This window comes from Acinonyx jubatus, chromosome C2, assembly GCF_027475565.1.
Source record: "Acinonyx jubatus isolate Ajub_Pintada_27869175 chromosome C2, VMU_Ajub_asm_v1.0, whole genome shotgun sequence".
NCBI classification, from domain to species: domain Eukaryota; kingdom Metazoa; phylum Chordata; class Mammalia; order Carnivora; family Felidae; genus Acinonyx; species Acinonyx jubatus.
In genome coordinates this window covers 67,223,290-67,235,355 of record NC_069384.1, presented here as the reverse complement: position 1 = coordinate 67,235,355, position 12,066 = coordinate 67,223,290, and the positions used below count along the sequence as shown (strand labels likewise).

Here is a 12,066-nt window from a genome sequence, read left to right as displayed (position 1 = left end):
AATCTTAATGTATTTTACAGAGAAGAGTCTTAATCCTGAAATCTATCAACTGTTCATTTTTACACGGAAAGGTTTCTATTTTTATACTGGGGAAATCTGCATATAACCCTTCTTTGCCTTTCCTTCTCTTATTCTTGTTACTAAAACTCTAACATGGTCATTTTAGTTTCACTTAACTAGTGTCTTCAGTCAAAAAGGTAATATATGCACATGGTAAAAATATTTCCAAGAATAGGAAAGAGTACCAAAAAAAAAAAAAAAAACAGTTCCTTGCCAAACACTGGCACATACATCCCTCCCACTTTTTTCTAAGTAGGAACATTTTAAATATAACATGTTACATAATATGTAAACTTTGCATTTAAAAAAAAACTTGACACTATATCTTGGAAACATTTCTGTTCAGCACTTAACAGAACTTTCACTTCCTTTTCACAGCTGCATACTATTCCATCATACACTTCACCATAACCAATCCTCTTTTGAAGACACTGCCCTTCTGACCAGTCATCTACTATTACAAGCCAAGCTGCATAAACATGCTTATCCTTGCAAACTGGTAGAGCTTTATATGTGGGCTAATTTTTTAGAAGTGTAAATATTGGGTTAAAGGACAACTGCATTTTGAATCTACTAAATACTGTCAAAATACCCTCCAAATAGGAATGCCCCAAACTACTCGCACATCAGTGGTGCCCGTTTTTTCCTACCCTGAGCAACATACCATGTCATCACACTTTTTCATCTTTGCCAATAAAAAGACATCTACTTGCTGTTTTAATTTTTATTTCTTTAATTATGACAGAGAGCTTAACATCTTTCCCTAAGTTTACGTCATCTGTATTTCAATATCTGTAATTGCTCACTCATACCTGTCACTCATTTTCCTACTAAGTTATTTTATTTGAAGGAATTCTTTTCAACTAAAATTCAACAACTTTATTGTTGCAAATATTCCCCAGTTTTTAACTTGTGACTTTGTTTTGTAGTATATTTAATATGAAGATAATATAAATTTTTATGTGGTCAGATGTATGAAGCCTTTTTTTTCTCACATTGGAATCTTTTTTTAACTTGTTTTATTTTTTATTTTTTTAAATTTACATCCAAATTAGTTAGCATATAGTGAAACAATGATTTCAGGAGTAGATTCCTTAGTGCCCCTTACCCATTTAGCCCATCCGCCCTCCCACTACCCCTCCAGTAACCCTCAGTTTATTCTCCATATTTAAGAGTCTCTTATGTTTTGTCCCCCTCCCTGTTTTTATATTATTTTTGTTTCCCTTCCCTTATGTTCATCTGTTTTGTCTCTTAAAGTCCTCATATGAATGAAGTCACATGATTTTTGTCTTTTTCTGACTAATTTCACTTAGCATAATACCCTGTGGTTCCATCCACACAGTTGCAAATGGCAAGATTTCATTCTTTTTGATTGCCAATACTCCATTGTATATATATACACCACATCTTCTTTATCCATTCATCCATCGATGGACATTTGGGCTCTTTCCATACTGTGGCTATTGTTAATAGTGCTGCTGTAAACATGGGGGTGCATGTGTCCTTTTGAAACAGCACACCTGTATCCCATGGGTAAATGCCTAGTAGTGCAATTGCTGGGTTGTAGGGTAGTTCTATTTTTAGTTTTTTGAGGAACCTCCATACTGGTTTCCAGAATGGCTGCACCAGCTTGCATTCCCACCAACAATACAAAAGAGATCCTCTTTCTCTGCATCTGTTGTTCCCTGAGTTGTTAATGTTAGCCATTCTGATAGGTGTAAGGTAGTATCTCATTGTGGTTTTGATTTTTATTTCCCTGATGATGAGCGATGTTGAGCATTTTTTCATGTGTTGGTTGGCCATCTGGATGTCTTCTTTGGAGAAATATCTATTCATGTCTTTTGCCCATTTCTTCACTGGATTATTTGTTTTTTGGATGTTGAGTTTGACAAGTTCTTCATAGATTTTGGATACTAATCCTTTACCTGATATGTCATTTGCAAATATCTTCTCCTATTCCGTTGGTTGCCTTTTAGTTTTGCTGATTGTTTCCTTCGCTGTGCAGAAGCTTTTTATTTTGATGAGGTCCCAGATGAAGCCTTTCTTTTATGGCTTCTGGGACTTGTGTAGGAAGGCCTTCCCCATGCAAAAAGTATTGAAAAATAGTCTCATGTTCTAACACTTCTATGGTTCTTTTTTTTTTACATTTAAATTTTTGATCCAATTTGAATTTACTTAAGTGGTAAGACAGAGATTTAAGGTTTTTCTTCATTTTTTTTGGTCCCCAGATAGCTAAGTAATTATCACAAAACCATTTAATAAACAATATTTCTGATATGGTTATTTCTTTTCTTTCTATTCTATTCTATTCTATTCTATTCTATTCTATTCTATTCTATTCTTAAGTAATCTCTACACCCAATGTGGGGCTTGATCCCACAACCCTGAGGTTAAGAGTCGCATGCTCCACCAACTGAGCCAGCCATTTTGGTCATTTTAAATGTAATTTTGCCAGCCACAAGCATTTTACAATCGAATATATTTCTTTAAAAAAAATCTATGTTTACTAGAACCATACTATTTAACTTTCTAACACACATTAGTAAATGTTTTCTATTATTTATATTAATGAAAACTATACTGAACTAGAAGATAATATGGCATGTGTTAGGGAATTGCTGGATAAACACATATGATTAACAGCAGATATAACTTACTTTAAGTTCACCTTCCAGAAATCTTTATTTACTGGGCATGCAATATCATATAGTGCTATAGAGCAATGTCATCTATAATTTTTTGTATGATCTGCTTCCCAATCATAGAAGACATGCTTTATAGTTCATTATTCTAAGTTCCTTATTTATCCATGACGTTAATAGAAGTGGCAAAATAATTTCCTTGAATTTTTATTGGTACTATGCAGATAAAAGAAATATTGATACCATGCAGAGAGGTATAGCACCAATAGGAAGGTGGTAAGAAAAATCCTGATTGAGAAAAGAGCTTGTCAGAAGCTGCTATTTTCATGTCTTGAGACTTACAGAAGCTAAGACATAGGAAGCCAAGGGTGGAGGGTCACTATTCCTGAAGACTGGGTCTGAGACTCAAAAAGCTCCAAGTAAAACAGGGACACAAAATATAGATGGCCAAATACTCTTTTCAGTGCTAGTCAAATCCATGTTAAAGGTCTTTACCCCTTCCCGCTGTGTATCAGGATGGAGACTGAAGCTTAAAAGTGGTGATCTATTGAACCTACTAGTCAAAAATACATAGTCTAATTGTAGCATTTTCATTTTAACAGCTGCATATGCATTGTTAATACTACTGCTTAAAAGAAATACTGTATGGACATAAAACGAAGTGTCATTTTAAGGAGATAATATTCCTACATTCTTTATAGATGAACATATAAGGACTGAAAATTCAATTTATACCCTCTTTTTATGAAAGATTCAATCTCTCTGAACTCTTTATTTTAGCAGTTCTCTTTCATCTCTCTTTGTTTACATTTCTTTATGAGCTCTATTTCTTTTTCATATCATCTTCTTCACCAAGATGGAGAGTCAACTCTTCATTATTCCTAGAATTTTACAACTGGAAAGGATATAAAGGGAAATAAGACTACAGAGAATAATATGGATGGCCCATTACAGAAGAAAAGCTAACAAAAATATTAATGGGCTTTTTGAAAGAATGCATCATTAAAGTTAAGTTTACTGAAGTTTGTACTTAAAAACTGTGGATGCTTAAAAAAAACCCGTATGTTTGAAAAATTATGAACATCTCAAACACAATAATGAAACTCATCTGTTAAAACCTCACTCAAAAGGATAGGAAATGAAGACTAGCTTTCCACAGAAACCCATCATCTCTCACCTGGTTTATTGCACCAGTTCCCCAACTGGTTTTCTTATTCTTGCCCTTGACCTTCAGCATCAGTCTATTCTCAACAGAGCAGCTTATGACCAGGGTTCTCAACTCAAAACCACCAATGGTTTTCTAGCTCAGAAAAAGCTAAGGTCTTAAAGGACCCTGTCTCATGCTCCCACCACTCCATAACCAGGCTGGTCTCATCATTTCCTGTCACTCTTCCCATGAAATCTCTCATATCTCACATGGCTCCAGCCACACCAGCCTCCCTGCCAGGCAGGCACATTCTTCCCTTCCCACCCTTTACACTTGCTGTTCTTCCTGGAATGCTTGGCCCCCAGATAATGTATGGTCCATTCTTTGGGTTTTTACCCCATAAAGTTATCTTCCTAGTAAGCATTTTTTTTTTTTGTTTTTGTTTTTTTTTGGCCATTCTTTCTGAGATTTCACCATCCTTCCCTTGACATTTCAAATCTTTCCTTCCTACTTTATTTTTTCTCCATAACACATACATTTTATTTACTTATCTATCTTATCGCCTCTTTCCCCAACCAGAATGTAAACTCCAAGAGACAAGCATTTGTCTATAGCGTTCTCTGTTGTATTCCCCATGTCCAGAAAAGAGCTTGGCACACAGTGAATTCTGTCGAGTAACTAAACTGATAAATGAATAAACAAATAAAAGAATGACTCCAACTTGGGCTCTCATGTCTTCTTTCCTGGTCTCCTACCAACTATCTCTCCCTTCTGTAATCAATCCTACATACCTCAAATCAGGAGTTTACCCAATACAGGTCAGGTCCTATTGTTGCTCTGAGCCACTTAAGAACTAAGTGGCTTCCAACTGCCCAGTGAGGAAAACACAATTCTACAGGATGGCATCTAAGATCCCTCATATTCTGGATAACCTTTTCTAAACTCATCTCTTTATATCCCATTCTTATACCTTATCCCGTAGACCAGTGTTTCCCAAACTTGAGTAATCTATGAATCCTTTTTTAAAAAATTTTGTTTAATTTTTATTTATTTTTGAGAAAGAGAAAAAGACAGAGCGTGAACTGGGGAGGGGCAGAGAGAGAGGGAGACACAGAATCTGAAGCAGCTCCAGGCTCTGAGCTATCAGCACAGAGCCTGACGCAGGGTCTGAACCCACAAACTATGAGCTCATGACCTGAGCCGAAGTCAAATGTTTAACGGGTTGAGTCACCCAGATGCCCCTATGGGTCCTCTTTAAAGGGGAAAAATTTCTCAATGAGTTTCAAGATCACATCCTATGGCCCCAGTTTAAGAAACACTAATTTAAGAAATTGATGTTCTGATCAGTAAAAATGTCTTTTAGTTACAGATTATTACTGGTAAAATAATTTTTAATATTCTAACCAACAGGAAAATAAAGCTTTAAAATTTTCTTGTACCTTGTGCCCCCTGAGAATACATCCAGAGACCCCAGTTGCAGAAATGATGCTGTACACAAATGAAGCTACCTATCCATCCCAGAAGAGGCCTATGCTTACCTACCTCTATGCCTTCATTCCTGCTATTCTTCTACTCTGTAATATTCTTTCCCCAAACTAGTTATCAAATTCTACTCACCCTCCAATGCCTTGTTTAATTATCACCCCCTTCATGAACTTTTTTTAATTGTTTATTCATTTATTTTGAAAGAGAGAGAGAAAAAACACCAGTTGGGGAGGGGCAGTGAAGGGAGAGAGAATCCCAAGCAGGCTCCATGCTTAGCGCAGAGCCCAATGTGGGGTTCAATCTCATGACTGTTGAGATCAGGACCTGAGCCAAAATCAAAAGTCCGCCACTTGGGCACCTGGGTGGCTCAATCAGTTAAGCATCTGACTTTGGCTCAGGTCACGATCTCACAGTTCACAAATTTAAGCCCCACGTTGGGCTCTGTGCTGACAGCTCAGAGCCTCGAGCCTGCTTCAGATTCTGTGTCCCCCTTCTCTCTTGAGCTCTGTCTCTCTCTCTCTCTCAAAATAAATACACATTGAAAAAAATTTTTTTAAAAAGAGATGCTTAACAGACTGAACCACCCAGGTGCCGCTTGAACTCTTTTTGACACCCTCAGCCAAAACTTCTCTCAGTCTCTCAGGACAGTTTTATACTTCTTCTACTGCATTAACTACTTTATTCTTCTTTATGTTATACTATTATTTTCCTGTGGTCACTATAGCTCCTAGATAGCATGAAGATTAATTGTTCTTTTTATTTACAGAAAAACTAGTAGCGTCCTCTTCCATATGACAACTAATAAATGTTTATTGAATTAATCATCATGTAGGGGGAAAAATAAATGCTAATATAAATATGACCTTCTACTGAGACTCTTAAAACTGGAACTATTTACTAAAAGCTTATAACCAAACATATATAATATACTCATAAAAAAGAGAAAAATGTGGGATAAATTTTAAGTTATTTATGATTTACCTTCTTTTAAGCATTAAGTCTGATACAGGTATGCATCTTAGACCAGTTCCCAAAACCATAAGGAAGGATGTCAGAAGCACAGTTACCCGAAGACCTAAGAGGAAACAAAAACATCTGGGTTATTTTTTAAATCCTTTTCACATATGTCCGATGTCAAAAGCAAGATTTTTTTACTCAATCATAATGATGTTATATTCTAGTATTATAGCTTTTTGCTAAAACTACAAATGGGGAAAAAATTCTACATGCTGAAAATGAAAGGATTCTAACTTTAATAGAAAACTTGAATGATCACACCAAGGAAGAAGTTCCAATAGCTCTAGTTTTTCAAAATGAATGGCTACAATGTTTTGTTCACATAGAACACTAAAAATATAGAACATAATTTTAAAGGAGTAGATATTTTAGCTTTATACGTCCAATATGAAATTTCCAATTTTCAAATGCAAGTTGCAAAAATTCTAACCTGCTCCTATAAAGATTTTTAAGGTGATAGACCACTGCTTTAAATTTTCTTGAAAAATGACAACTAGCTAATTATGTATTTGATCTTATAATCAGGACAAGCTAATGCTTGTTATATGAGGTGGTTCTTTTAGAACACTTTGATAATACAATAATGGTCTTTTTATTTTTCTTGACTTATCAGATGGCTTTCAATTCACAGAATGATACAGTTTAAAAAAAGGTTTAGAACTTTATAATATTGATCAGATAGCTTTTCCCTTTCTACCTCAAATAAATTATTTTTAAAATGTGTGCCAATGGTCAGTCACATGGATAACAAGGTAAAAGAGAATATAAAAACATTAAAATAAGATAACCAAAAACACACACAATATTCTAGCTATGGCAGAATAATATAATGGGACTATAAATTCCTACTGTTCAAATGCTGCATTTTTTTTTTAACATTTATTCATTTTTTGAGAGACAGAGAGAGAGCACAAGCAGGGGAGGGGCAGACACAGAATCCGAAGCAGGCTCCAGGCTCTGAGCTGTCAGCACAGAGCACGATGCGGGGCTTGAACTAATGAAATGCGAGATCATGACCTGAGCTGAAGTCGGACGCTTAACAGACTGAGCTACCCAAGGGGCCCCTTGAATGCTGTATTTCTGTTACAACTAAACTAATACCACCATGCTGTTTGTGGCAACCACATCACACAGGGGGCTCTTACCAATCATGTGGGAAAAGGGACGACATTTCTTCCAATTTCTCCTAAAAACACTTCCTTGAAGCCATTTCACAGTGAATAGACAATGCAAATTTTTTAGTGCAAATGTTTCTTTTTTCCAGATCTTTTTTTTTTGAAAGATGGGAGATGGTTAAGTATTTTAGTTTTCAAAGGGCTTTTCTGCTTTAAGGTGTTAAAAACAAGACAACAGGCCAAAAATAGAGTTGCTCATGCAAAGCCTCATGTCACCAAACTAAATGGACTTCATTATTTTTGGTTCTCCCAGAAATGGATCCCTAATCTAGTCCAGTGCTAGTGAGTTAACCTGCCTGACAGAGAGACCCCTTCTGTCCCCTTAAGGAAGACGACCTTGCCACAACCAATCCAACTTCCTTTGCTTCATTCTGTGTATAAAAGTCTTTCATTTTGTACAGCTCCTTGGAACTCCTTTCTATATGAGCATATATGCTCATATGCTATATGAGATCCTGTCTGATTCATGAATCATTGAATAAAGCCAATAAGTATCTTTAAATTTACTCAGTTGAATTTTGTTTCTTAACCAAGGAAATTGAAAGTCAACAAAACTATAATTATGCAGATTAAACATAGCAAGGAAAATAAACGAGATCTGCATCAGGCACACACATGCCACATTGAGGATAATGTGTGATATGAACTGAGTTAGCTTTATGATATTCTTATGATTTGAATATGATTAATACAACTTGGCAGAAGGAATACCATAGAAAATTGTGTTTCCCAGTAAGAAGTAATATATACATACTGTTCATTTACTGTTTCTATTAAGAGAATGCAGATTTTAAACACACATTATAGCCACAGGAAATAGAGTGTAATTAATAATAAGTACATTCATGGTCATAAACATGCTAAACTTGCAAAATGTTGCTCTTATAAGGTTATATGGGGTGTCCTATGAGATACTGAAGAAAATTTGATAGATTTGGGACTAGAAGGCTTACCTGCTAAATGATATTTTTTTTTCCTAAGTATTTGGTTTGTAATTAAGGTAAGCAGCCACCAAGTAAGCAGTGAGGCATTGTTTATGGCCATATAGTCCAAATAACCAGGCTTCCTATTATTACTGCTGAAGGTCAGCACACTTTTCTACTCAATTATAGTTTTTATCAAATAAATGACAATATAACAGTTAAATATATACATTTTAGAACAAACAAGTTGTGAAAAGCTGATTATTAAAGCAATCTCACAGGTACCACTTGTGGCTTTCTTGCTTACCTTTTTTTAAATTAATTTTTGTTTTAGTGTTTATTTATTTTTGAGAGAGACAGAGACAGAGAGAGAGGAATGCAAGCTGGAGAGGGGCAGAAAGAGAGGGAGACAGAGTCCAAAGCAGGCTCTAGGCTCTGAGCTGTCAGCACAGAGTCCGACGCGGGGCTCAAACTCACAAACTGAGAGATCATGACCTGAGCCAATGTTGGACGCTTAACTGACTGAGCCACCCAGGGTACCCCTTTTCTTGCTTATTTTTAATTGTTGCCAAGTATTACTTAATCCACCCCAGATGATGCTCAATTCCAAACAGAATGCTTTCTTTATCGCATTTGAATCCTGACAAGGCGGAACTCTATAATTTCATGTAATCAAAAAAGACATCAACTGATTTTAGGGAGGAGAGGTATGAGGACCCTAGGAAAATAGCTTATGAGACATCTAGTACTTTTACATAAATAAGTAGATACCAAGTGATTATAGTATTGGGATATGAATGCCAAAAACCATCTGATGAAAGGTTTTAGAACAATTTCAGAAAACCAAACATGATTGAAAATAAAAACAAATTCTATCCAAATATGACACACAGACACTGCAGGAAGCCTCCTTCCCATAGATGAAATAGCTCCTTTCACTGGGATCATATTTGGTATAGGAATGGCATCTCTACAAGTGCCTAAAAAATCAGGATGCAAAGTTGATTGGAAAACAGACACAAACACATATCCATGGTGGATGCATGGGAAATTAATTATAGGCATAAAGTTCGTCTGGCAAGCCTGTTGTTCCCAGGCTCCACACTTTCAACAGCTGGAGTGAAGACCAGCTCTACTTGTTCTTGGTAAGACCCCCCAGGCTCCCTATCCCCAACAACCACAGCCTTGCCACCCCAATCTGCTTTGGAGACCATCAGGAATAATCACATTGTGCCTGTTATTTTCTGCTTACATCAGTCATGAGAAATCTAAGATTCACAGGTCATTGCTATACAAATATGGCTTCATATATCCCCTAATCTGGCCTCATCTCTGTAGTGTCCCCAACTCCTGAAACCTTTCCACTGTGCCTTCTGGAGCACTCTGAATCCATGAATCAGTGGGATCCCTACATTCTCAAGCCCTTCTCCAAATGTTCTCTTCACCTTCTTACTCCCACCAAAACCCCTCTCCTGATGACACTGCTTCTCTAGCACTTCCAGATCACTATTACTCTCTCCTCCCTAAAGCTCTGCAGTCTCTTTCCTTGATGTTTTTAAGATTTTCTCTGGTTTTAAGCAACATGATTGTGATGTGCCTCAGTGTAGTTTTCTTCATGTTTCTTCTGCTAGGATTCTTGTATTTCTTAGAGTTGTGGGTTTATAGACAGGGAATTTTTCTGACATTATTTCCTCAATTATTTTGGCCCTCCCTCATCTCACTCTATGCCCTCTCCCCTTACTCTTCTCCTTCTGGAACCCTAATTACACACATATTAGGTCACTTAAAACTGTTTTACAGCTTACTGATGCTGGTGGGGTTCTTGTTCATTTCTTTTTAGTCTTTTTTTGCCCCCCTCTTTTCCATTTTGGATAGTATCTATTGCTGTCAAGTTCACTAATCTTTTCTTTTGCAACGTCTAATCTGTTATTCAATCTTATCCAGTACATCTTTTTTTTTTTTTCTTGTCTCAGACACAGATTGCATTTTCACCATAGAAATTTAATGTTGGTCTTTTTGTTTCCTGTGTCTCTCCTTAACATGTTCATGCTTTCTTCTGTCTTCTTGAACATATGTAGATTATTTAAAGTAGCTGATTTGATGTTCCTACCAGTTCTGTCATCTGTACCATTTTGGGATCTGTTTCTATTCATTGTTTTTTCTCCTCTTTATGGGTGATATTTTCCTGCTTCTTTGCATGCTTGGTAAATTTTTATTTTGATGTCAGGCATTCTAAATTTTACCTTGTTGGATGACGGGTTTTCTTTTGCACTCCTTTAAATATTTGTGAACAATGGTGAGATATAGCCAAGTTACTTTTGACCTTTCCAAGGAATACTTTTTTTGGTAAAGTTTATTTATTTTGAGAGAGACAGAGTACGAGCCGGGGAGGGGCAGAGACAGGAAAAGAGAGAGAATTCCAAGCAGGCTCTGTGCTGCCAACTGTGGAGCCCGATGAGGGTCTCAAACTCACTAACTAGGAGATCATGACGTGAACCGAAACCAAGAGTCAGTCGCTTAACCAACTGAGCCACCCAGGTGCCCCTCCGAGACATACTTTCAAGCTTTATTAGGTGAAACAAAAGCATTCTTTACCTTAGAGTTCTTTTGTCTTTACTACTGAAACAATGCCCCTCTGAGTATTCAACCCAACCTCCTATGTATTTTGAGGTTTTTACTTTCTGGCTATTGGGAACGTGAGCTATTCCCAGCCTTCGGGGAATTGTTCTGCCTGCTCTTTTTCCTAGTCCTTTTTCCAGTGTTTGGTAGTTTCCTCACATTTATCTGCAGATCAGTTATCAGCTGCAGACTCAAGAGGAACTCCTTGTAGATCTAGAACTTTCCATTAAGCTTTTTCCTTTCTGGTACTCTCACCCTAAAATTTCTAGCTAAGTTGGCCTCTTGCAATTCTAAATGGTCTCAACTTAGAAAAACGGCAGGAATGTCTGGACTCCCCATCTCTGCACTGCAACCTGGAAATGCTCTCCAGGCAATAAGCTGAAGCATTCATGGCGATCGCTGTCCTGCCCTGCCTTTTGTCCAATGTCTGAGAACTCTGTTTCATACACATTTTTTGTTTTTAGTTGTTTAAAATAGAAGGATAAGTCCCATTCCTATTACTCTACCATGGCCAGAATAGTCTTTGCTTTAATAATATTTTTTTATTAACTTTAAAAAAATTTTGAATATTTATTTATTTTTGAGACAGCGAGCAAGCAAGGGACAGACAGACAGGGAGACAGAGGATCTGAAGCAGGCTCTGCACTGAACACAGAGCCCGATGCGGGGCTTGAACTCACAAACTGCAAGATCATGACCTGAGTTGAAGTAGGATGCTTAACTGACTGAGCCACCCAGGAGCCCCTGCTCTAATTACATTTTATTCTAATACTCAAAACTCCTTGCTGCAGTCCTCTATAGACCACCACACACCTGTCTCCAAGGCATTCACCCTCACCATTTGCAAATGTCTCGGCTCACTCTTATTCCTTGTGACACTACTTTTTCATAAATCTGGTGATTTTGATATCCACTAGATGATCATTTCAATATGCTGGCCTCTCAGTCCCCTGACTTCATATTCCATGATGGTGTCTTCTACCCTACACCTCAGCAGT

General features: G+C 36.9%; 1 protein-coding gene across 1 annotated transcript in view; it reads right to left on the bottom strand.

Moving 5' to 3' along the window:
• SLC49A4 (solute carrier family 49 member 4) overlaps positions 1 to 12,066 on the bottom strand; it is an 88,519-nt gene that overhangs the window by 73,475 nt on the left and 2,978 nt on the right. Inside the window, exon 2 of the mRNA XM_015082255.3 lies at positions 6,316 to 6,409. Coding sequence (XP_014937741.3) covers positions 6,316 to 6,409 — 94 coding nt within the window. The remainder of the gene's footprint in view (positions 1 to 6,315; positions 6,410 to 12,066) is intronic.